The 27,838-nt window shown below is 39.4% G+C and overlaps 2 protein-coding genes across 2 annotated transcripts in view; one reads left to right on the top strand and one right to left on the bottom strand.

Moving 5' to 3' along the window:
* Ddx10 (DEAD-box helicase 10) overlaps positions 1-27,838 on the bottom strand; it is a 173,215-nt gene that overhangs the window by 103,002 nt on the left and 42,375 nt on the right. The window contains exons 8-10 of the mRNA XM_045145228.1: positions 26,126-26,288; positions 19,594-19,678; positions 2,498-2,599 (exon numbers count right to left, since the gene is read on the bottom strand). Of these exons, the coding sequence (XP_045001163.1) occupies positions 2,498-2,599; positions 19,594-19,678; positions 26,126-26,288 (350 nt within the window). The remainder of the gene's footprint in view (positions 1-2,497; positions 2,600-19,593; positions 19,679-26,125; positions 26,289-27,838) is intronic.
* On the top strand, positions 12,361-13,978 carry LOC123459303 (pleckstrin homology domain-containing family F member 2). Its single transcript, XM_045145230.1, has one exon. The coding sequence runs from the start codon at positions 12,365-12,367 to the stop codon at positions 13,118-13,120; it is 756 nt and encodes a 251-aa protein (XP_045001165.1). The 5' UTR covers positions 12,361-12,364; the 3' UTR covers positions 13,121-13,978.

The raw sequence follows: 27,838 nt of genomic DNA on the forward strand, positions 1-27,838 counted from the left end.
TCAGGAGGCAGAGGTAGGAGGATCACCATGAGTTTGAGGCCACCCTTAGACTATACTGAATTCCAGGTCAGCCTGAGCTCGAGACCATGGAAATAAAAAAAGAAGAATAAAAGAATAAAAACTATAATAAAATAAAAATAAAAGCTATCAAAATAAAGACAATGTAGTATTTGCAAAAATAAATAAATGAATAAATAGATCAAAGCAAAAAACAGAGACTTCAGAAACAGAGCCACAAATATGCAGTCAAATGATATCTGACAAAGGAGCAAGGGCAGGAAAATGGTGCGAAGCTAATCTTTTCAACAAAGGATGCTAGAATCAGACACTCACATGCAAAAACAAAAACTCTAGACAAAGACCTTACACTTTAAACAAAAAAATAATCCATCAAAATATATTATCCACATATTTGAAAACTGTCAATAAAAAATTCAACGTGATGGGCTGGAGAGATGGCTTAGCTGTTAAGCACTTGCCTGTGAAGCCTAAGGACTCCGGTTCAAGGCTCAATTCCCCAGGACACACGTTAGCCAGGTGCACAAGGGGTGCAAGCGTCTGGAGTTTGTTTGCAGTGGCTGGAAGCCCTGGCGTGCCCATTCTCCCTCCCTCTCCCTCTCTTTCTCTCTCTCTCCCTCTCTCTCTTTCTCTGTCTGTCACTTTCAAATAAATAAATAAACAAAAATAATTTTTAAAAAATTCAACGTGGGATCACAGATGTAAGTATTTTAAAATGTATAAAATCCCTAATAAAAGAATACAGAAAATCTAGATAATGTTGAGAATTACAATGATGTTAATTATAACAGAGGGCAAAATCCATGAATGGACTCATTTAACTGGACTTTGTTCAACCTAGTTACATTCTGTTTTCTATCCACCATTATGGGAACTACTCCACTCGGACACAATATCCTTGCCATGATGGAACAAAACCATAAGCCAAAAATACCACTATTATGATGGATCTTTCCAGTACTGACAAAAAGATAATTAGTGGAGGGTTGGTGTAAGAAGTGGGATCCCGGTGTAAATGCTTAATGGGATAGTGGTGTTCAGAAACCTTTGGAACTGGTTTATGGTAGAATTTTGAAAAGTATGGATATGCAGGTTGAAGCCAACCATAGAATGTTATGAGTAAAGCCTATGATCCATTTTGTTTTGTTTTTGTAGTGTCAAAGGTTGAGCCTTGGGCTTGGACACAGTAGGCAATGTGCGATATCCACAGCCCTCTTTTAATTTGATGCATGGTCTCACTAAGACTCTTTACTCCATAGTCCAAGCCTCTTGTCTATATCTCACAAACAGGAAGGAGTACAGCTCTGGAATGTAACTTAATGTACATCTCTGCTGTGAGCTCAGAAGACCAGTGTGAAGGTTAAGTTCTTTTGTCAACTTGGATCACATTAGAAATCATGTATGAAACATGATTCTTGAGCAAACGTGTGAGTATGTTTCCAGGTACTAACTGAGGAAGACATTCCTCCAAAGTGGGCAGCTCTTCCAGTAAGGTGACCCATACACACAAGGCAGCATATGCATCTGGAGTTTGATCACAGTTGCTTGAGGCTCTGGTGTGCCAATTCTCTCCCTTATCGCTCTCATTAAAAAAAAAAAAAGGCATTCTATTGGGCTTGCCTAAATATAGACATATACTACACACACACACACACACGCATACACACACACACACACATACATATATTATTAGCTCAGGCTGACCTGGAACTCACTATGTAGTTTCAGGGTGGCCTCGAACTCATGGTGATCCTCCTACCTCTGCCTCCCAAGTGCTGGGATTAAAGGCATGTGCCGGCATGCCCGGCTTTAAAAAATATGTATTTTTAACAAACAATGCAGCTATCATGTTCTTTGTTATTTACTTAAAGGGAAAAAAAATGTATGTGTACATAAAAACCCGCACCATGGATATTTATTTATCATTGGCAAAACTTGCAACTCATCAAAATGCTCTATAGTACATGGATGGATAAACTGTTATATCTGGACAATATAGAGCATCACACTGAAAAATGAAGTGTAAAGACAAAAAAGACAAGGACAAAATTTCAATGCATATTCTATATGATCTTCTAAAAGGGCAAATGAAGCAGACAATGAAAAGACCAGTGGTCACTACAGGTAAGAGGGCACAGGGATGAATAAGCACAAACGGGTGTTCTATGGCACCCATGAAACTGTAACACTGGACACATGCCATTACACAGGTGTATAACCCTATGCAATATTCTACACCAACAACCCTATGTGAGCTCTGGAATCTGAATGACACAACTGGATCAATGGAGGTTGATAAACTATAACAAATATAGCAATCTATTGAATGATGCCAATATGAAAAGTCTATGCATGTGTAGGGCAGAGAACATGTAGCAACTCTGTACATCCCCTCTATTTTCTCTGAACCTAAAATGCATTTTGAATGACTGCATGCTCATATTCTCCTAAGAATAACCTAAGAATAAGTAGCTCTTACTTGATTTCTTTCACAGGTACCTTCTTCTGAAGAAGCTGCTGCACCATCCCTTGTTCTTCAGAGGGGAGCAAAATTAACAACGCTTCTCCATCCTCTTTGTACCTGAACAAACCACAAGAAGCATCAGCACAACCTGCATTTCACACTTGCACAGTCAGACGAACTGTAACATGCAATAATGCTCACTCAATTAGTCAATAGGAACAGCAGTTGATAATCTTCTTTGACAACAGAAAGGTAAGGTTCTGGCTACCTCAGGTCAAATTAAATTGAATCACCTGCTATAATTATTGGGGACGTGTTGTGTTGTGTTGTGTTGTGTTGTGTTGTGTTTGAGGTAACTGTAGCTCAGGCTGACCTGGAATTTACTATGTAGTCTCAGGCTCGCCTTGAACTCAAGGGATCCTCCTACCTCTGCCTCCCAAGTGCTGGGATTAAAGGTGTGTGCCACCATGTCCCCCTAATTACAGAGCTTAATACAGCATGTGCCTCAACATCAGAGGTAGCTCCTAAAGAAGAATCCAATTAAAAGCTATACTTTTTAATTTTTTTTTAATCCCAATATAGTATCCCAGGAGCCCTACCTAGCTTTGAACTTAAGATCCTCCTGCCTCTGCCTCCTAAGTGATGACAGTATAGTTGTACAACCTAAGATACAGCTCTAGAGGTAATTTCTTAAAATTATCTAGACCAATATATCAAGTAGACTGATTTTCATTCAAACCACTAGAGGACTGTAGTAAAATTATTTACTTAATGAACATAACATCCTGATATATTTAAGTAAGTAACCAGGCAATGGTAACACAGGCCTATAATTCCACCCTTTAGGAACCTAAGGCGGGGTAACTGCCACCAGTTCAAGGCAAGCCATGGCTACACAGTAATATAGTGCCTCAAAAATAAATTAATTCAACTTCCTAGGAATTTTTCTAATACATTTGAAATAAAACTGTTCACAGAAATCACTTTGAAAAACATGGATCTTGCTGGAGAGGTGGAAAAAAAAAAGAAAAAAGAAAAACATGGATCTTTGCTTAGGTAACACTTGCCTCCAAGAAAGTCTTACTTAATGCTACACCTTCATAAATTTGTGCGGGCACTGACCATATGACTTCCTGGAATTATTAAGTTTCTTGGGCTACTTGCATATAGGTTACTGATACCATAGTGTCTGGTGGTAGATATAAGCAATAAAACTGATGGTATACTGGGGAAAGTGCTTGCCAATATGCCATGAAGACCAGGACCCCAGTACCCACATAAAAACCCAGGCACACTTCTACAACATCTCCCAGGGTCCAGAACAAATGGCAGAGGAAGTGTGGACACAAATATTGCTCTTACTGCTAGCCTAATACAAGCTCCAGGGTGATGGTAACAGGCACAATAATCAAGCAAACCTATTCAAGCAGAAATCCAGAAGCTAAAGAGTACTCAACACCAAATCAGACTGCCAACAGGCCTGCCATGGCTCAGGAATCATTGTGCAAGAGAGGGCAGGAAGATTATAAGAGCCACAGAATAGGTAGGACTACCCTGAGGGACAGCAGTCTCTTCCTAATCCCCACACCAAAAACTGGCTAAGGACTTCATGACCCCACTGAGGAGGGCCCACAGGGTAAGAGGAGCAAGGTGAGGGGAAAGAGCATACCCTGTGATTATATAAAACTAAATTAAAACAACAAAATCCCAAGCAGAATGCCACACACCAGGCAGGGAAGGAAGAGACAGGAGGATCTCTAGGGCTTACTGCAGCCAGTCTAGCCAAAATGGTGATCTACAGGATCATTGAGAGACCCTTTCTCAAAAAATAGGGGGCAAAGTGATTAAGGAAAACACCTGATATTGATCTCTGGCATCCAGATACATATGCATGCACATGCATGCAAGCACCAGAATCAAATGCAATATTCAGGATGGAGGTTTTAAAATATTATTTTTTTTTTTATTTTATTTATGAGAAAGAGAAAAAAAATGGATGTGCCAGAAACCATGATTTTGTTTTCTAATACACAAAAGAAAACGCTATTTCAAAGAATTATCTTTGTGATTCATGCTATACAATTGGGGGAGCACATTTTTGTAACTAAGAAAATAGTAAACTATTTACTGTGAAATTATGAGTCAGGAAAAACCTCAATATCACACAGAAACAAAAGACATCTTCAGGGACACAACACTAAGGTTGACTAGGAACAACAGCACACACAAGCAGCAGACTCAGAGTATAGCCCCAGAATGGTCAATGATTCCATGCCAAAGGACAGCCAACTGCAACAAATGCTACCAACTCAGACTCATCTCTCATTCCAGGCCAGGCCTGTCTATTGTACCAACCTTGAAGGGTTATTACAAAGACAAAACCAGAGGATGTCTCTAAAACTGTTTTCCAAAGGCCCATCCACATGTAAGGTGATGGCAGTAAAGTGCTGAATAAGTCTCCATGTGGATCCTAGCCACAGGTGATTGGGCTTCTGCGTGAGAAGAAAAAAACTCAGTAGCAGAGGCCAGTAAGTTAAAAAGGAGATATAAAGGGAAAGGAAGGGAGGAGGGTACTTAATAGGTTGGTATTGTATATATGTAGGTACAATGATTGAGATGGGGAGGGGATATGATGGAGAATGGAATTTCAAAGGGGAAAGTGCGGGGTGAGGGGGTATTACCATGGGATTTTTTTTTTTATTTTATTTATTTATTTGAGTGCGACAGACACAGAGAGAAAGACAGATAGAGGAAGAGAGAGAGAATGGGCGCGCCAGGGCTTCCAGCCTCTGCAAACGAACTCCAGACGCGTGCGCCCCCTTGTGCATCTGGCTAACGTGGCACCTGGGGAACCGAGCCTTGAACCAGGGTCCTTAGGCTTCACAGGCAAGCGCTTAACCGCTAAGCCATCTCTCCAGCCCCCATGGGACTTTTTTTTATAATCATGGAAAATGTTAATAAAAATTGAGAAAAAAAAAACCAAAAGAAAAAAAAGGTGTACTTGACTCTATGTTTGCATTATTACCTCATATGCGTCTGCAGAACACAACACTGTTTGCAAATAAATTTTATCCTTGAATGTAAGAGGGAAAAAATTGGCTTTAGCAACGAAAATTTGTGCATTTTTGCTATCCTAGTAGACAGGTAGAAGAATGTAAGATTGAACATACAGATACACCTTTGCATAATTATATTATAGCTCTGAAAAGCTAGTAATAAATATCTTCCCCATATTTGTTTAAATGTTTTTAGTGAGGGGCCTGAAGAGACAGTTTAGTGGTTAAGGTGCTAACCTGTAAAGCCAAAGGAGCCAGGTTCAATCCCCAGGGCCCACATAAGCCAGATTCACGAGGTGGCACATGCATCTGACTTCATTTGCAGAGCCTGGGGGCCCTGGTGCACCCATTCTCTTTATCTCTCTCTTTCCTCCTCCCCCCTCCTTCTTTCTATCTCTCAAATAAATAAATACTTGAAAAATGTTTTTACTGATTCATTTGAAATACACAAAGAAACTATGGACATGCCAGGGCCTCCTGTCACTGTAAACAAAGTTCAGATATATGTACTACTTTGTGCATCTGGTTTTACATGGGTCCTGGGGAATCAAACCCTGGGCCAGTAGCTTTTGCTACTTTAGCTGTTAAGCAATCTTCCCTAGCCCCTTCCTCATTACACTTTAAAAGCAGAATTATGACTCAAAGTTGTTTATCTTCAATTACTACAAAAAAAATAAAGTTTTAAAACATTCTCCTTTTAGCAATATTTAAGTCATACATGAGAGCAGAAATTATTAGAAGAAAGAGTAATGAGGTACACTCTGAGAGGACAAGACAGACAAAAGACATCAAAATAGATGCAATTTCAAGACTTCAATACAGACAGGTTAAGAGTTAGAGGATGTGAATCAACTAGCAATGACCATGTACCAAGATGCTAACAGGACTGCCATGCTGAAGTCAAATCAAGCCTTTCTAATTCTAATGATATTCTGTGGGGCAGAGATAAGGACAGCTAAGAAGTAAAGCCTGGCCATGGGGGTGGCTGTCTTGAACCCCAGCACTTGAGCGGCAGAAGTAGGAGGATCATCATGAGTTTGAGGCCAGCCTGAGACTACACAGAGAATTCCAGGTCAGTCTAGGCTAGAATGAGACCCTACCTCAGCAAACCAAAGAAGTAGTAGTAAATTAGGAGGTGGGAAAAAAAGACATTGATTTTAAGCTTCTATGTCCAAATTCAGAATAAAATGAAATAAACAGTTCAACAACTATACATAGCGCAAGAGCTGTAATCAAAGAACAAGAGAATTCTCTAGAACAAAAAGGCATTCTCTGAAGGTTCCATGATCTCCAACTGACTCATAACCAAGAATAACAAGGCTAAACATCTATATCTTGTCTACACATTCATGCACCCAGAGGGACCTGGAGGAGTCAGGATGAAAGTCAGACAAGGGCCATGACCAAACCCTTGAAAGCTCCAACAAACAGAACATAGACATACAGTTGCACATGGCTAAAACAGATGATAATGATGACATTTAGAAAAAACTACACCCAAAGGAAAATAGAAAATAAGATCCAAAGTGAAATTCCACATGTCAAACATCCATTAAAGATTGCTAGCCATTTTCCCTATTTTTTACATCACGTACAATTTTCCCCACCCCCCACAAAAAATGTGAAACACAGATTATCTTCCACATGTTAATAATCAAAACTTTCCAAAAAAATTTTATTTCAATGGTAAAAGCATAATGAGTACATAATGCTTATATGAACACTACCCATGAGATAGCTTTTAAATTTCAGAAGCAATATCCTACACTCAAGGCTAAATATATGTATAAGAGTAACGAAAGTTTTTCTTATAAATTACATTTTGAAAATCCATATATCTAGAGATATTTTATGAGATATTACTGGCACCACATAAACAGCTCAACATATGAAGAAAAAAATCCACCATCACCATCAGTATTAATTAATATATGTTGAATGTATGCAGTACTTTCCTAGGTATGTTGTGTGTGGTGCATGTTCACATGTGCACAGGAATATTTATGTGCAGAGGCCAGAAGATGTTGGCCGTCCCACTCTATAGCTCTTTCACCTTATTCCTTGAGACAGTCTCAGTTAGTTGGAACCTGCCCTTTTTTTGGTCAAAATGGCTAACCAGCAAGTCCCAGGGATTCTCCTGTCTCTGCCAACCTCAGGGCTAGGGTTACAGACATGTGCACATGTACCTGGTTAAAAGCCTGTGCTAGGGAGGTCAAAGGCCCTTCAGGGGTAACCTGCTACTGTTGATATGCTCAATGGACAGATTATCAAATGCCTTTGTGCAGTGGGCAGAGGGATTAATACAAACACATAGCTGGTGAAATGCTGAGAATAAGTAACTATTGGGAGTTACTAAGGACATCTATACCTTGCTCCTCCAGGGCTCAGAGAACATCAAGGATCTATGATGGAAAGAATGTTAGGAGCCTGGGATCCGAAGCAACGTTGTGGAGGGCTGTCCTCTGGATATGATGTGGCCATTACACTCCTATACTCAAAGCAGCTGTGGTTGCATGCACAAAATTAAGTTGGCCAACATTCCATCATGAATTAGGGATGGATCACAAGATCCTACTCCTGCCAGGGTAGCTATTTGGCAGTTCATGATTAGAGGGAGGGGAGGCTTGTTCTTCAGTATTGTTCCTACTGAGAAGCTGCCTATACAACAGCAAATAACCCCCAACACATGCTCATACAAACAACCTTAATTTAACCAAGTGGGTCACACACATACAAAACAAGGCATACCAGACAGGAGATTCGTTGAGAAAGGATTGAGTGGCAGGGGGTTAAGAAACAGTAATGGGGAGTGAATATAGTCAAAATATACATGTATAAAACTGTCAAAATTAAAAAAAAATGAAACCAATAATGTTTAGCCCAATTCAGGTTCCCCAACACATCAACTCCATTCCATTTAAGTCTCTATCCATTAAATTTTGCCCATTCATACCTCCAGCTACAGTACTGTCATGTTTTGACCCTTTACAGTGCTAAACTAATCTCACTTATTTCAGCCTAGTACTCCATGTTAAAAGTTATGTTATCAAAGGATCCATTTAGAAAAATTAACTTTGTAATTTAAAAAATGTATCCCTCCCAAAGCATAGATGAAAAAAATTTCTAAAAGGTGATTTTAGAAGATTGGAACAATTAAATCTTTTTACCTAGCATCTATATAGTAACTACTGCTTTTGGCTCATATGAATGAATAAAAATAAGTTTATTACAAACTTAGAATTTATCTGAAACCTATGCCTTTTCTGGCACTCTTAGTACTAACAATATAACCAAAATTCCTTATGGGGACTATTAGATTGGAGGGAATGTTTATGTCATGGGATCCTAATAGCTATTATTTGTAAGTAAATGAAAACAAATGACAACCAGCATGAACTGGATATTCCAAGCTCATTTTTAACTTTCACTAGTTGTGCAAATCACTACTTACTATATTTTCTTATACAGTATAAAATTGAGTCAAGGCCCCTCTTAAGATCTAAAATCCTACAACTCGACTATTACTAACCTTGCCATTGTTTGCAATACAAGTATCATAAAGAGGTGGGAAAGAGGAGATGCTTGCTGGTTACACTCTGCCATTCCACAGCTTTCCTCTTCTCGGCCCTGCGTCACCTTCATTTCTCCCTATGCCTCAGCACTTACCTGTGGTTACCATCATTAAAATTTCATGTCACTTTAGACAAATGGTGCAATTTGTCAGGAAGACACAGAAAGATCACCATAAAGAATCCAAGTGCAACTGATTTGTTCCTCCTGCACAACAAGGTACAAAGGAGGACATGCAACTTCAGGGAAAAGGGCATCTGGGCATCTGACTCACATAATACCTGAGACTCTAAACTGGGTTGAAAAAGAGAAGACTGTGGCATATTTGGAAATATTAGAAACAAACAAAGTCATCCACAGCCTAAGACCTTAGTAGTAACACATGGGTTTATCACAATAAGCTCGACAGTTACAAACCAAGCTTACATACCATAAAACAAGTAGAAAGAAAAACTGGGTAACAGGTACTACATGGACAGCCAGCAAACAGGCCAAAAACAAGAATTGGGGGTGCTCACACAGAAAGGACAGAAAGCATTCAACTCTACCAACAGCATATAAACAACAATGGGATCTCTTAGATGAAATAAGGAGCATGAACATATTTTCATTGATCTTCATGAGCACAAGTTGCAGCAAATTTAAATAACAACATCTACCATCTTCCTCTAAGTATTTACCTTTCATCATCAACCATAAAGTCAACTAAGTTAAAACAGCTGGAGTTAAGCACTGTGGCAAGAGTGTGTCAGAAAGACCAGAGAATCAATCCAAGTCCTGATTCAAAGGACTAATCTTAGATACACCTCAACTCAAAATCCTTGGGTAAGTGCTTCCCAGTAAGAAAACTCTTTTCACAAGATTGGTCTATGGGTTAAATGTATCCATTCATTTATGCACTTAACCTAATGGAGTTCAGAAATTGTTGAAGCCATAACCACCTCATATGATACAGAAATAAAAGATAGAAAATGAGTTGTTCTGGCTTTAAAAAAAAATAGAAAAATAAAAAGGCCAGGAGTAGTGATGCACTCAAGAGGCAAAGGTAGGATAAAAACTTTGAGTTCAAGGCCAACCTCGGACCACAGGGTGAGTTCCAGTTCAACCTGGGCTAGAGTGAAACCCTACCTTGGGTGGGGGGAAGGGAGAGAAAAGGCTGAGAATGTAGCAGCTGGCATAGCACTCATCCTGGTCTCATGTGTACACTTAGCATGCACAAAACCCTGGCTGAATTTAATCCCCCACCCCCACACCTGACAAGTCAGGCATGATGGCACACACTTATAATCTGAGCACTGGGAAGATGGAGGCAGGAGAATAAGAAGTCATGGTCATCCTTGGCTACATTAGACCCTTTCTCAAAAAAAAAAAAAAAAAGTTTTTTGATCAAATCTCATGAAAATACTAACAGCTCATGAATGGAATTATCAAGGAACAAGTAAAATAAATAGAGAAAAATACTAACAAAGTATCTGGGAAAGAATGGTATTAACCACCATGAGGACCCTCATTTATAAGATTATTTTTTTGTTTGTATATGTGTGTGTAATGTGGTGTGTACGGGGTGTGTGTATATGTGTGTGGTGTTGTGTGAGCTATATATGTGCCCTTGCAGCACTCCATGCAGGCAGAAGCAGAATTCTAATGTCCAACTCCATCACACATCCAATTCTCATTTTGAGCCAGAGTCTCCAAATCTTGCTATTTTCCACAATCCCAGGTGATTCCCTGGTCTCTGTTCCCCTTTGTGAGACTGGAGTTATAGGTGTGACTGGCCACACCCAGCTATTTACATGGAAGCAGGATGTAGCAGTTTTAGGGTCCCCACAGGCTCTCATACTTGCTCAGAAAGCACATTTAACCACTGAGCCATCCCTCCCCCTGTGAGACACTATGAATAATACCTAACCATGGTTATTTACAATCTATATTCAAGAAGTACATTTCTATGGTCACCTTTGACCAAGTCAAACGGTCAATTGTTTAAATGATACTTGGAGTCTCCTGTGTTGATCTGGGCCACAGCACCCACAAATGACATAAATCCCAAACATTTTCTTATCTTACCTATACCTTGGGGTTGCTTCTATTCTTGAAACTATTAAACTTTGACACTGAGTACTATTACGTAGCTTCTAAAAGAACTCTCATTAATCTGTTCTTCATATTTTGCCCGTGGCAGTCTGCCCACCACAAAAGAACTAAAGCTGACAGGTGTTTGTAAACCCTAGGACACAATATAGAAGATGAGTGTGACTTCCCAGTCTGTTATAAAAGCCAACGCTGCTCCCAGATTCCTCTCTCTGGCCCTCTTCATGGGTTCTCTGTGACAAGATCAGTTGTTATGAAGTCAGATGCCCTTAGAAGAAGGCCACATGAGCATGGTGGCTCATGCCTTTAATCCCAGCACTTGGTAGGCAGAGGTAGGAGGATCACGGCAAGTTCCAGGCCACTGAGACTACACAGTGAGCAGGTCAGCCTGCCTGGGCTACAGGGAGACACCATCTTGGAAGAAAAAAAAAATGGAAGGCAGCCACATGATAAAAAACTTAAGAAGTAACTCTGATCAATACTTATAGAAGAAATGTACTGGCAAACAGCCACATGAATGAGTTTAGAAGCAGATCTACTCCAGTTGTACCTTAAAATGGCATTATGATACCTCAGTAGCACTGTGGTCCTCTGAAAGCTGGAGGACCTAACTAAGCTACAGCTGGGTTACTGCACTACAGAAACTGAGATGCCTGTCCTATAAGCCACTAAGCCAGGAAGAATACATTACAGAGCACCACACAAAATACCGAATAAAATCTGGTTCATGAGTCTGATTTGTTGTCTCAAATACCTACTATATACCAGGCCCTTTATTGTATCAAAAAGGGTCAAGATTACTGCTTTTACAGAACTTACAATCTAGTCATGAGAAAAGGAAATAAGAAAACTAAAGGAAGGTTCCAAAATATCTGACTGTAGTAAGTGGTATAGAAAAATGGAAAAGAGCAGAGTGCAGAGAATGACCAGGGAACATGACAAAGATGATCATGTTCACACTTGAAGGAAAAGCACTGCATCAGAAATAGCTGATATAAAAGCCCTATGGCAAGAGAATGGCTAGCATGTCTAAGAGACAGTAAGATTTGGAACAAGGGGAAAACAATGGGGTGTAGAGACACAACACACCTGGAGGTCACTGTCACAATGACTGAACTAGAAAATCATCAAGGAAATGACAGGATTTGACCTGTGTTACCAAAAGATGGTGGATCGTTTGGCAAACAGTGAAGCAAATACCAGACGCATAAGTATAGTTGAAAATTGCTTTGGAGCAGCTGGTCAACCCCTCACTATACCTGGGCGGGTGCTAATTGGAGAAGGAGTATTGACTAAGTTGTGCAGAAAGAAGCCTAAGGCAAGGCAGTTTTTCCTATTTAATGATATTCTTGTATATGGCAACATTGTCATCCAAAAGAAAAAGTACAACAAACAACATATAATCCCCTTAGAGAATGTCACCATTGATTCCATCAAAGATGAAGGAGAATTAAGGAATGGGTGGCTTATCAAGACACCAACTAAATCATTCGCAGTGTATGCTGCCACCGCCACCGAGAAGTCAGAATGGATGAATCACATAAATAAATGTGTTACTGATTTACTCTCCAAAAGTGGGAAGACACCCAGTAATGAGCATGCTGCTGTGTGGGTTCCTGACTCTGAAGCCACTGTGTGTATGCGCTGTCAGAAAGCAAAATTTACACCTGTTAATCGTCGTCACCATTGCCGAAAATGTGGTTTTGTTGTTTGTGGGCCCTGCTCTGAAAAGAGATTTCTTCTTCCAAGCCAGTCTTCTAAGCCCGTGCGGATTTGTGACTTCTGCTATGACCTGCTTTCCACCGGGGACATGGCCACGTGCCAGCCCACTAGATCAGACTCTTACAGTCAGTCACTGAAGTCTCCTTTAAACGATGTATCTGATGATGATGATGACGACGATGATGACAGCAGCGACTAAGAACACGTTTTGAAATATTTAATTGGGCTTGACTATTTGAGAAATCAGCTGTGGCGGAAATGTCAAATTCTTTGCTCTCAGTTACTCTACCCGCGAATTTGCCTGAGAAACTTTGAACCTATGTGCCTCTATCTCTGATAGAAACTAGGCCCCTTGCCTTCTGCTCCTTCCTGGGCTCCAACAGAGATACATTGTTGTTGGGATAATGTTTTGGTTTCTTGTTTATTTCTAGATTATTTTCTTGTAAATTGGGGAGAGATGTTTATTTAACAGATCTTGTACATTTTTTCCCTGTTAAGTGGAAAAAATATAAGCACAGAATGGGAACAAGAGTATAATGTAACTAGTTAATAGTAGCATATTTCTGCCATTCTGTGTAATGGTTAAGACACCAGTGACTATGGTTTGGAAATACCAAGTGGTGCCTTATTGTAATGACACTGTTACATGAAACAAGCCCAGACCCTCTCAGTTTTTGGTTGGTTTAAAGACATCGGTGCTCTTGGTGATAAAATGAATCTTTATTAATGAGTGTAATTCAAAGAACTAAATTTAGAGGTGTCTTCATTCTGTATGAATACATACTTTTCCTAAAATAGTTCTGGTTATATTTTTATATCTTACAGGCACCAGATCACAGTGGTCACATACATGTTTAAATTAATAGGTTGCCATTTTGAAGAGTTTGGTTTGACATTTATCACTAGTTTAGAAATGGCATATTGCATTAGCTTTGACTTTCAGTAAGACTTTTTTTTTAGATGCAGATTCATCTGCTTTCACATTATTTTAGAATGAAAAAGTCTTCTTATAAAACCTTTGGAAATAAGAGTCTTTATAAAAAAAAAAAATCCCACAGTGGAACATATATCTCCCAAGGCTTGAAGATTTGGAAAAAGAAATGTGTGTAAGGCAGGCCACTCCTAAGTTTTACTAGATGGCATATCTGTGTGAAGTATTGTCTATTGCATTGTGAAATGACCTTGAATTTACAAATGGTGTTATATTTTATAAAGTTTTGTAAAGCCCCAAACAATTTCTATTTTTGTAAGCCAATTGTATGCTTAATCTGTTTCTGAAACCATTTAACAATGTATGGAAATAGAGTAGCCGTTGGTATTTCTAAATTGTGAAGTTTAAGTGGGCCTAGTCTAGATTGTTTTTGAGAAGTGGTTGTTTCTCCTCTGCTGTTGGGGGCAGGCATGAGGTTGACGGTATGTTTACTGCATACACCTGGATGTGTTTGCACTGTCTCACCACTTACTTGTCTGCTGCAGTAACTAAGTCACCAGTCTACAAGTTTTAAGTTCTAAAGTTAAAAATACTCTAAGTCTGGATAACATTCTAAATGTCCTAAGAGGTTTATTGATAATGTGTGGACTGAGAATTTTTCTTATCAGATATTGGTTGAATTACTGTTCAAGTGTGAAAGTGTCTGAAATATTTATGACCCCCTGAAGGGAATGTGAGCGAAAAGCACAACAAAACTAGGGCTTGGAGTTTTGTCTCATTCTGTTCTTTGTTTTGTTTGGTTTTATATCAGGTGGACTTTTTTTTTTTTCCTTTGGCTTATAGGCAATCTATACATATAGTCAACATAGCTGAAAGGACCGTAAAGTGAGAGAAATGCTAATGGAAACTCGCTGGTACACAGGCGCCTAGTAAATTCAGGATCCAAGGAAAATGTTCTCACAGAACACTGCTTTGTCAACCTCTCTTGACTGTTTTTACAATAAAAAAATATCAGCTTGTCTGCTGCACTGAGTCGACAGCAGAAATTTTAAAAAAATGAGATCAGAGGAAGCACGATGGAAATGGCAGAATCCCAAGAAATACTAGCCCTTTGTGGACCTCCATAGCTCTACTAGTTATATTCTACCTAGGTCCTCAATGATTCAAGTTACAAAATGAAGAATTTCCTTTGACCTTTTATTAAGCCTTCAAATACAATGTATCAATAAGGCAGAAGATCATGTTAGAAAGCTCCAGTTTCAATCTAGGAGAAATTGAATGAAGGTAGAACTTTTGCAAATTTTAGATACAGAAATAAAAGCTAAGAAATTTCACTAGCCAAGACTGTTTCCATTTGTATACTAGAAATTCACATTAGGCTTATGTTAATTCTAACAAAATTGTCCTCTATTATTTCAATTTGCAATCAAGTTAAGGACTCCTACTTATTAAAACCTCAATAGGGCCAGGGCATCATGGCATATATCTTGAATCTCAGAACTTGGGAGGCAGAGGTAGGAGGAGGTTCGAGTCCACCCTGAGACTACATAGTGAATTCCAGGTCAGCCTGGGCTAGAGCAAGACCCAACCTTTAAAAAGAAAAATGAAAAATGAAAAAAGAAAAAAAAAAACTCATTAAGACTAGAGAAATGGTTCAGCATTTAAAAAAGCCTTACGGTCTGAGATCAATTCCCCAGTACCTATTTAAAACCAGTTGTGCCAGGCATGTGGTACATGCCTTTAATCTCAGCACTAGGGAGGCAGAGATAGGAGGATTGCCATTAGTTCAAGGCCACCCTGATACTACATAATGAATTCCAGCTCAACCTGGACTAGAGTGAGACCCTACCTCAAAAAAACAGTTGCACAAAGTGAACTATGCATCTGGAGTTTCTTTGCGGTACCAGAAGGCCCAAGCGCACCCATACACACCATACACACAAAAACACACTCACAAAGTCTCTCTCTGCAATAAAAATATTTTTCAAAAACAAACTTCTCATTGATTCCTTTAAAATACTAGCCTTTTCTACAAATCATGAACATTTCCTAATTTAGGAATTTCAACCTAAAGTAGTTAGAGGTTCCTATTATCATAAGATTAACACCACTCAACAAGTATATAATGTTTGGCCTTTGCTGTCCCCTAGTGGAATCATAGTCTCTTACCTATATTACTTCTGAGAACCATAAGACAAAGCCAAGCAAAATAATAAAACTGAGTTGGAATGGCTGAAATTATCTTCCTAACCATTACTCTCCAACAGAAAATTATTATCAGTGAATCTTCTACACAGAAGCCCCTCTATAACCAAATAGAAGAAATACATGATGTGTGCCTACTTTCCAATACAATGTTTTTCCTTTTACTGCCAATTTTTACTTGAAATAACTTGGTTTGTGAGTACTAAAAAACATTGCTCTAAAGAAAACTGTTTTTATGTATAAGAATGCATGTTACAGCATTCTTATTAATCTACAATCATCTCCACTCACTTCCATCAAAAGATCATTTTGTTAAAACGGAATGTGGTGTAAGGAAAATTTCTCAATAACTACAGATCCAAAGAAGTTATTTAGATCAAAGAATCCATTGAAACATGTTAGAAGGCAACAAGTAACTGGATCACAATTTTTATTTAGGTAAAGCGTAGAAAAAAAATAAGCCAGGTTCCCGAGCATTAGCTACATTGCTAACAAATTCATTTTTCTATATTTATACATTAGAATTCAATTTCAAAAGCAAACACTATCTGGCAAACTGGATTTAATTACAGCCTAACATAAGACTTAAATTAGTTTCAGATTTTAATTTAGCCTTTGTTCAACTCAATTATTCAGTCTTATAGTCCACAAAACTTTCTCATTCTCTCTTAAGCCCATTAATGGTAACTTGAAACTGCCAGACAAAAAAATGAGCATTGTATATGCTAACCTTTTCACTGACTCTACATCTAAAATTCAGAATGTGTCAGCTGTGAAGGGTCAGGCTTCTACTGTAAAAATTAATTACCATGTCAGAAATTACATTAAGGGACTCTGGAAAATGAGTCTTCTCTTTTCAGACATAGCATTGCAATGCTGTTCTCAGTCTTCCTCCCCATAATCATCAAAACCCACATTAAGGCTCACTATACTATATTCAGCTACATTGTTTTTCCATTTCAGAACCAATCAAACCCTGGAATTTTTCCTCCTTGGATCTTTTCTTCAAAAATAAAGTGTCTATTCATCTTTGTGTATGGTTACTCACAATTCTTAACCATTTAATTAGCAATAACAGAAGCAACTTTACTCACCTCTCATTTTCCTTTATTTGGTGGTATGTGGGGAACAGCATTGGTGACTGAAACTAGAGTCTCACACATGGGCTATATCCCTAGCCCTCTTTTTACATTTTTTATTCTTTAAGATATGGTCTTACTATGTTGCCTAGGCTGGCCTTGAACTAATAACCCTTCTGCTTCAGCCTCCCAAATAGCTAGGACTATATACATGTGCCACCATACCCAATTTTCAGCTCTCTATATTCTTAAGATCAATTTTTGGGGATAGTACCTCCATTGAGTTGTTGGCCAGGGAGGTCCCTGATGCCCCCAAAACATTATAGGCCATTGCTGAGGCCCTTGGTTTCCCACCAGGAATTGATGGTAAGACCCTATTGCTGAAGACTCCACCTATTTGGGCTGCAAGGCCACTGAAAAATCCTGTTGGAACTGAGCTGAAAACCTCCTCCATGTAGACCAACTGACAGAAAGTTAGAAGAAGCCATTCTATATGTAGTTCAAAGGGAGAAAGAAATACCACCAGTGAAGATACTCAACAGTGGACACTGCAAGCCTTATATTTGGCCAGCCAGGCAAAATCAGCCAACTGGTGCAATAGTGGCAGGTCTGTCATGGTGGAAAACAACTGCCCTCCCCAATGGGCCTGTAGGCCCACTCCATGGGAGGGAATACATCCCTGATACTGAAAACTTAAAACGGGTATGAGGCCTAGGGGTGTAACATCTGCTGATGTCCGGGTAAGTGTATATACTACGCTTATCAAACTGCCCAGTAAGCACTTCTCTTAATATTTATACCCTTATATTAATGCTACTCTCACTTCGGGTAGAGAATCTTCTTTTCAGATGGCAGTAGCCTTGGGATGACTCAGAAGGTATCATAGTGCTGGAAAGAAGTGACTGGAGCACTGAGTAACATCTCAATCATACCTTCCAAGGCTCAGGGTCTAATGCGGAAGAGGTGACAGAAAGAATGTAAGAGCCAAAGGAATGGCAGGACTCCTTACAACATGCTCCTTCAGACACAAAATGGCCTGAATATCCATGACCTCACCGTGCCTGACACTACCTACACAAGACCATCATAAGAGTAGGAAAAGATCATGACATTAAAATAAAAGAGAGACTGATTGAGATGGGGAGGGGATATGATGGAGAATGGAATTTCAAAGGGGAAAGTGGGGTGAGGAAGTGTATTTACCATAGGATATTTTCTATAATCATGGAAAATGTTGATAAAAATTGAGAAAAGAAAAGTTCTCTAGGGATGGAGAGATGGCTTAGTGGTTAAGTGCTTGCCTGTGAAGCCTAAGGACCCTGATTCGAGGACCAGGTTAGCCAGATGCACAAGTGGGCACACGCGTCTGGAGTTCGTTTGCAGTGGCTGGAGGCCCTGGCGTGCCCATTCTCTCTCTCTCTCTCTCTGTATCTGCCTCTTTCTCTGCCACTCTCAAATAAATAAATAAATAAAATGAACAACAAAAAAAATTTTTTTAAGTTCTCTAAAGCTTTTGATAAAGATGAAAAATGCTGCCCAAAAAGTTGTTAACCATTTGCAATTCTATTAACCAAACACCCTCCAGTTTCACTACAATAGCAATAATACAGACATATTATATGATCTTAATTTATTAAGATATATTACTGTGTCATTTAGATACAAATGACTGTGTCTTTCATCTTTTTTTCTAAGACAGTTACTTCCAACTCTTGAGCTTTTACAGACTGTAGAAAAAGGAAACAAAGAAAGGCATAAGGGTCCTAAGCAATGCTTCCAATTCTCATGCAGAAGGAAAGAAAAGGGGACTCCAAACAACCATATCCCTACTAAAGGCAGTACTATAAAAGATAAGAGCACAAGGCCTCGACCAGAGGAATCAGACTGCCTGAGCTCAAACCTTGGCTCTGTAGATCTTCAAACGTGATGAAATTGCTTAAAGATTTGGTTGCTACTTCTGAAAACAGATAATCACAATTCAATGAGATGATGGGCAATGATTCATTCTCAGAAGAGTTTAAAAAGGGTAAATTAAGTCAAACGCAAAGAGGCTGGATGGCTTCATGGTTAAGGCCTTTGCCTGGAAAGTGAAAGGACCCAGGTCCAGTTCCCCAGGACCTGTAAGCCAGATGCACAAGTTGGTGCATATGACTGAAGTTCATTTGCAGTGGTCTAGTCCCTGGCACGACCATTCTCTGTCTCTGTTTATCTTCCTCTCTCTTTCTCTGTCTGTGTTTGTGTGTGTGTGCCTCTCTCAAACAAATAAATAAAAATTAAAACAAACAAAAATAAGACTCAGATTTTTCTCAATACCAGTCAAGACTCAGACATGATGATTAATGCACACTACAAACCATAAAACCTGCTCACTTACTAAAACACTCCATACTTTTCTGGAATAGGAGAAACATGTTTGGTGATAGAACCCAAAGCAAAGAAATGGACCGGCACACCTACCTGGCAGTTCTACCAGCTCTGTGAATATAAGTGTTGGCATCTTCTGGACAGTCAAACTGAAGAACCCAATTCACAGCTGGAAAATCTATATAGAGAGGAAATGTTGACCAAAAAAAAAAAAAAATCAGTTTCAAAATCTGCCTAGCTGCACTATTTTAATTTAATAATAAAGAGGGTTAAAAAAAAAAAAAAGGTGTGTCAGAGCTGTCCATCACATCAAAATGGTAGATATCAACTGTGAACTCTACTAAAAATAAAAATGAAGGGACTAAGCCAGGCATGGTGGTACACGCCTTTAATCCCAGCACTCGGGAGGCAAAGGTAGGAGGATTGCCATGAGTTCGAAACCACCCTGAGACTACACAGTAAATTTCAGGTCAGCCTGGGCTGGAGTGAGACCCTACCTCAAAAAAAAAAAAATAAAATAAAAATAAAAAAAGAGGGGACTAGAGAAATTGCTCAGTGGTTAACGGTACTTCTGTACAAAGCTTGATGATCCACATTCAATTCCTCAGTACCCATGCAAAGCCAGATGCAAAAAAAAGTGGTGTATGCATCTGATGTTTGTTTGCAGTCGCAAGAGGCCCTGGTGCACCCATTCATATTCTCTCTCACTCTCTCATTCCTCTCTCTCTCCCTTCTACTTGCAAAAATATAAGTAAAAAGACAGGGATGGTAGCATACAACCCTTTAATCCCAGCACTAAGAAGGCAGAGTTAGGAGGGTCTCCATGAGTTTGAAGCCACCGTGAGACTACATAGTGAATTCCACATCAGCCTGATCTAGAATGAGATCCTACTTCCAAAAACCAAAAATAATAAAAAAATTAAAATAAGTAAGTAAAAATATTTAAAGATCAAATTATTAAGAAAAAATAAATATTTAGCTGGAAGGAAGGTTTAGCAGTTAAGGGACTTGCCTGCAAAGCCTCACAACCCAGGTTCAATTCCTCAGCATCCACATTAAGCCAGATACAAATTGGTGCATGCATCTGGAGTTTGTTTACAGTGGCTGGAGGCCCCGGTGCACCCATTCTCTCCCTAACCCTCCCTCTCTCCCCTTGCAAATAAAGAAATAAAAATGTTTTAAAGCAGGACGTGGTGGCACACACCTTTAATCCCAGCACTTGGGAGGCGGGGTAGGACAATGGCTGTGAGTTCTAAGCTATCTGAGACTACAGAGGGAATTCCAGGTCAGCTTGAGCTAGAGCAAGACCCTACCTCAAAAAGCAAAAAATAAATAAATAATGTTTTAGGGGCTGGAAAAATGGCTCAGTGCTTAAGGTGCTTGCCTACAAAGACCTGAGTTCAATTCCCCAGTAGCCACATAAAGTCAAAAGTACAAGGTGGCTCATGCATCTGCAGTTCATTTGCGTTGGCTAGAGGTCCTGGCATGCCCATTCTCCTGTTTTAGAAAAAGTGATAAAGGGCTGGAGAAATGGCTTAGCAGTTAAGGCATTTTCCTTAAAAGCCAAAGGATCCCAGTTCAACTCTCCAGGACCCACATAAATGAGATGTACAAGGGGGCACATGCATCTAGAGTTCATTTGCAGTGGCTGGAGATCGTTGTGTGCTCATTCTCTCTCCCCCTCTTTCTCTCTCTCAAATAAATAAATAAAATATGGTTAAAATAAAAGAAATAAAAAAATATATATTTTAAAAAGGTGGGTGTGGTAACACACACCATTTTGGAAGGCATATGTGTGTGTCCACATATATATGCATGTTCATGTGGAGGGGTGCATATATGTTTGCAAGTGCTTGTGGATGACTGTACATGAGTATGGAAGTTACAGGTTGCCATCAGGTGTCATGTCTTCTTCAGTCTTTCCACCGTATTTTTTGAGGCATGTTCTTTCACTGAACCTAGAACTCAACATCAGCTATGCTAGGTGGACAGTGAGTTATCAAGAACAACCTGTCTCCACTGCTCCAATGCTGGGGTTAAAGGTGCTCACCACGTCACCCGTCATCTTATATGGGTGCTGGGGATATTGACGCAGTCCTCACATTGGTGTGCCACTTTATCCCATGAGCCATCTACTTAGCCCTGACACAAATACAGTAAAAGAAAGAAACTGTAAAGCAGGGTATGGTAGTGCACACTTTTAGTCCCAGCAATTATGAGACAGCGGTAGGAGGATCTCCATCAGTTCAAGACTACATAGTAAATTCCAGGTCACCCTGGGCTAGAGATAAGACTCTGTCTTGAAAAGGGAAATAATAAAAAAAGTAATGAATAAAAATAAAATTAATCCCATGAACTAAAAAATTATACTTTTCTAAATTGACAAAATGGGCTGAAATTAATCACAGAGGGCTGGAAAGATGGCATAGCAGTTAAGGCGCTTCCTTGCAAAGCCTAAGATTCCAGGTTCAATTCCTCAGTACTAATGTAAATGCCAGATGCACAAGTTGGAGCATACATGTGAAGTTCATTTGCAGTGGCTACAGGCCCTGTCTCTCTAATAAAAAAATAAATAGATTTAAAAATTAATGATAAGACTTTGAATATTAAGATTGCCCTGTATCTAATAATAAAATACCCTGATAATGAATAACTTAAAAGTACCACTCTTTATAGGACCCCAGTGAACTATATGTAAAACTGATTTCTGAACTTAACTGAAGGTTACTTTTCCTACCTCCAACTGAACTAATAATGCCTTACTAAGTCTCTCTCCCTGTTTCCTAGCAGTAATTACTTCCTATATGTTTCTGACTACTCATTTCCAAAATAATTCCTATTCTCAGCACAACCAACTCTAGTCATTTATTGGATTTTTCTGCAAGGATTTTAGATAAATTTCCATCACAAAAAGGAACTAAGCACTAAAAGATGTAAGAAAATAGCGATATGTCATTAAGTTATACAACCTACTTCAAAAGGACTGGATTTTAGTATGGGAAGAAAGTACAGAAAAACATTTAGAACAACTATCTTGAGACTTGAGTACCTGTTACTTCAGAAAACAGGGCATGGGGCTGGAGAGATGGCTTAGTCGTTAAGGTGTTTACCTGCAAAGCAAAAGGTTCAATTCCCCAGGACCCATGTTAGCCAGATGCACAAGGAGCACATGCGTCTGGATTGCATTTGTAGTGGTTGGAGGCCCTGGCATGCCCATACTCTGTCTGTCTGTCTGTCTGTCTGTCTGTCTCTCTCTCTCTCTCCCTCCCTCCTTTTCTCTGTCAAATAAATAAATAAAAATAATTATATGGTGCTGAGCGTGATGGTGCATGCCTTTAAAAAGAGGAAAGAAAGAAAGGGAAGGGGAGAGAGGAAGGGAAGACAAGGGGGAGGGGAGGGGAGGGGAGGGGAGGGGAGGGGAGGGGAGGGGAGGGGAGGGGAGGGGAGGGGAGGGGAGGGGAGGGGAGGGGAGGGGAGGGAAGAAGAGAAAAGAAAACAGGGTAGGTTACAGGACTATGCAAAGACTGTGCACAACATGTGGAAATTAGGCCCCATCTATTATCCTATACAGTTGGGCCTTCTGAAGGAAACAAGTCCTTATACCTATAGAAAGGGCTGGGACCAGATGGGGCAGTAGGCTGGGGCAACAAAGTCAGAGTGCAAAGGGAAAACTGAATGGTGTTTGGGAGACCTTAGTGCTGACTTGCTTTTAAAACTTCCTGAGGAGAGTAAGCTTGATTCTTATGAGATTCAGGTTTCCTCCCTGAACAGATTAAATATAAAACCAGTAAAAGAATATATATCAGCATTTTAGGTCCTCCACAAAACAATCAACTGTGCAAATTCCTCACAATAGCAGCCATCATGTACAAAATCACTTCAAAGAAGTTTCTGGTGTTTCTTTACGATTCTCAGCATGTTCTAAACTTCCACTTTACTCTTTCTGTCCTTTTTTTTTTTTCCTTTACGAGGTAGGGTTATGCTCTAGCCCAGGATGACCTGACATTTCCTATAAAGTCTCAGGGTAGACTTGAATTCAAAGCAATCCACTTACCTCTGCCTCCCAAATGCTGGGATTAAAGGTGTTCGCTACAATGCCCAGCTTTTTATTTTTTCTAATGTTTTTTGGAAGACTTTTTAACCTCTTACTTCTTACAATATTCCACTTTTTTCTCTCTTATATGGCACTTTGTCTTTTTGTTTTTATTGGAGGCTTTCTTTAACTTCGTATTTGCAGAGGGAAAGCATTTTTCTAATGATCTCTAAAATTATATTAACTTCCACAAATCTAAATACTTTTTAAAAAGAAAAAAAAAAAAACTGTGTTCAGGCCCATAGGTTGCTGAAGCTGCAGAAAGAAATTTTTGTTACAATGGGAATACAGAAAATTATGGTCAACCAATCTAAGACCAAGTGACTGTAGGTGTAACATGATGGGCTAATACTCAGCCATAGCTGGAGGAAGATGAGCTAATGTTTTTATCACCTCCTCTACATTATGGCCCATTATGGGAAAAAGGGGGGTCAGAAAGGATGTAAGAGGAATGATTTGGGTGTTGTGAGATGCAGCCCTCCAAGAAAAACAGCTATTTTTCACCCTTATCAGAAGCATCACCAACCTACTCACAAGATTGAGCCTGTTTCCCTTGGAGGCATGTAGACAGAGTCATCAGACCCTCACTTGAAACTTCAGTAAACCCTAGGACAGCTGTATGCAATTATGCATGAAGCCTCATGATCTGGGAAAGATAATGTATATAGAAGGTGGAAGATCCATTTGTCCAACTTTAAGGAGATCATCATCTATGCTGGGATGAGATATATTAATGGTATTCCTGCTTTGGGGTCTCCGTGCACCTAGAATTAACCCCTCATCCATGCTCTGTAAGGAAGCCTAATAAACTCACTGGTTCACTGGGGGAGGAAAAAAAAGGCCTTTTTTAGCCTCTTCTTATTTGAAAAATGCAGTGTTTTCTCTCTCCAAAAATACTGCTTTTACATTCTACTCTCTGTTTACTTCATTTACTCTGACATTTATCTTGCATGTTTGAAGCTTCTCTCAACTGTTTCCATTGGGTGACATTTTCCCCCATTATCAATATATTGTTTAAACCTTTGATGTACTAATATATATGCTTGCTTACTAAAACAGTACAACTCAGTTATGATAACAATAACCATCATAAAAAAGAATACTGAATGTAAACCATATCTCTAAATGTACATTAAAACTACTTTAGAGGGAGGAGGGGGGTCATCAGGGGATGGTACTATATATAAGTAGATGAACAGATAACTGGAAGGGAATGGCCTAAGTGAGGTCAGGGGAAGAGAATGAGTAAAGAAAGGGTGGAGGTAGCATTAATCAAAATTTAAGAGGGATGATATAAGCCATATGGAAACCTACTATTTTGGACAATGGTGCATCCATAAGCCATAGATGGTTACTAGAAAAATTTCAATGCCAGAAATGGGATACATTCCAGTGAGTTGTTGGCCAGGGAGGTCCCTGATGCCCACAAAACACTACAGGCCACTGCCAAGGCTCTTGGTTTCCACCAGAAATAGACTTAGGTAAGATGCTATTGATGAACACTCCACATGCCTGGACTGCAAGGTCACTGAGAAATCAAGCTGGGGCTGAGCTGAAAACCTCCTCCCTATACACCAGCTGACAGAAAATTGGAAAAAGCTGCACAGCATGCAGCCCTATGTGAGAGAGAAGTCATCAGTGGCAATAAACAACACTAGATACTGAAAGCTTTAATTTTGGCCAGCCAGGCCAAATGCCCAAATGGGTGCAGTAGTGGCATGTCTGTTATAGGGAAAAACAACTGCTTGCAAATTGGACTGGAGGCCTGCTCCACGGGAAGGAACACATGCTTGATACTGAAAACCTATGATGTGGGAGGTCATGAGCACTAAGGGTGTAATGCCTGCTGATATCTGGCTAACTGCATATATTATGATAACAAAACCGCCCAGCAAGCATTTCTCCTAATGTCTCTACTCATATATTAATGCTACTCTCATTTTTGGTTAGAGAAGCTTCTCTTTTCAGATGGCAGTGACCTCTGGGATGACTCAAAGGCACCATAGTGCTGAGAAGTGACAGAGGAGTGTTCAGCACTGAAACATCTTTATCATGCCCTCCAAGGCTCGGGATCCATTGCAAAAGAGGTTGCAGGAAGAATGTAAGAGCCAAAGGAAAAGTAGGATTGCTTACAATGCCTTCTTCCACAAACATGACCTGGATATCCATGATCTCTCAATGCCTGGTACTATCTACACAGGCCCCTAACAAGAGGAGAAAAAGATGATGACCTCAAAATAAAATAGAGAATAATTGAGAGGAGGGGATATGATGGACAATGGATTTCTGAAAAAGAAACTGGGGGAGGGGAGGGAATTATCATGCCTTATTGTTTATAATTATGTAACTTGTCAATAAAATTTCTTTAAAGAAACCACTTTAATTGGTTAAAAAGTCACAAATACTTTTAAGGCTATAATCATTGGTGTCTTACATTCATAATATTAAATGTGAGATAAAGGCCAAAATATGCCTTATAAGTAAATTATGTTCCCATGATCATAGAAATTACATTCCAAGAGGCTTGCTTACCCAGTCCCCTGGCTGCAATATCAGTAGCAAAGAGTACTGCAGCCCTCTTGTGGACAAATTCATTGTAGACTTCCATTCTTCTCATCTGCTGCTGTCGGCCATGGAGAGCCAGGATAGAGATCCCTGGGCGGAGCCGGCAGAACACTCTGTACAAGTACTGAACCTAGCCATGAACAGAACATAATTTACTTTTACTCACACATTTCCTACAAGAATTTTCGGGCTGGAGAAATGGCTTAGCGGTTAAGGCACTTGCCTGCAAAGTCAAAGGACCATGGTTCGATTCCCCAGGACCCACCTAAGCCAGATGCACAAGGTGGTGCATGCATCTAGAGTTTGTTTGCAGTACCTGGAGTCCCTGGCGCACCCATTCCCTCATTCTTTCTATCTCTATCTGCCTCTCTCTAATAAATAAAAACATATTTAAAAAAAAGAATTTTCAATAAAAGGAAAATATTCTTACATTTTTAAATTGTTATCTGAAATATTTCCAATTACAAATACTTGCAAGAATATAATTACTTTAAAACTGATGTTTTAAAATGAACTCTTCTCTAAATGTCCAGGGGATTCTAAATAGGAAAGCATTTGAAACATATCAAGTAAAAACTACTTGAAGATGCTCCTCTTAAGCAGAAAGTTTTACTTCCTTTCCTCCTCCTGAACTCTCGTTTCTATTTACTGACCCCAAAGAACTATTACTTAGGTTTTAAGCTTGAAAGTCTTTCACTGATCATATTACAATTGATAAATTTCTACAACAAAATGCTTTCAGTTGTTCCTTTAGTTTCCTGTACTCACAGATTGCATTAACATTCTCATTAGCCACACATTTATTACATTAGCACATAACTGATCAAAAAATAAGAATAGGTAACTGTTAGACATAAGTACAGTTTTATTGTAAATTCACTTCACTGTAGACCCTAGGAGACGCTAGCTTTTAGTTTTACTTCTCTCTGCTATTTACTCTAAATACATACTGTGAACTGTCAGACAAATTCTAACTTTAGAATTTCTAACCTAGGTATCAAGAAAATGTGCTCATAATAATATAAAAGGTAGGCCCAAAAGAAGCTTAACTTCTTCAATGCCTATAAAATGGGCCAAAAATCACAACGCAAGATGACTGTAACAAGAAAATTCCTAAAGTACATGTCCTGTTACCTAGTCATAGGAGTCATTAACTTTCTCTTAGGGTGGAGATAGCTCAGCAGTTAAAGGCAGTGGTTTGCAAACCCTGACAACCAGGGTCAATATATGAAGTGGTGCATGATCTGGAGTTCATTTGTGGTGACAGGAAGTCCTGGTGTACCCGTTCTCTCTTTCTCTTTCTCCCTACTCCATCTCTCACTCAAATAAATATTTTATTTTTTTAGTATTTTATTTTTATTTACAGAGGAAGAGAGAGAGAGAATGGGTGTGCCAGGGACTTCAGCCACTGCAAACGAACTCCAGACACATGTGCAACATTGTGCATCTGATTAACATGGGTCCTGGAGAATTGAACCAGGGCCCTTTGGCTTTGCAGGCAAACACCTTAACTGCTAAACCATCCCTCCAGCCCTCAAATAAGTATTTTAAAAAGCATCATTAACTTTCTCAATAGCAATGCCTGAGAGCCAGGGAAATGATGATCCAAGATAATGTACCAGAGTAAAATCATGATGTCTAGGCCAGGTGTGGTGGCGCATACCTTTAATCCCAGCACTT

This window comes from Jaculus jaculus, chromosome 3, assembly GCF_020740685.1.
Source record: "Jaculus jaculus isolate mJacJac1 chromosome 3, mJacJac1.mat.Y.cur, whole genome shotgun sequence".
Lineage (NCBI taxonomy): Eukaryota > Metazoa > Chordata > Mammalia > Rodentia > Dipodidae > Jaculus > Jaculus jaculus.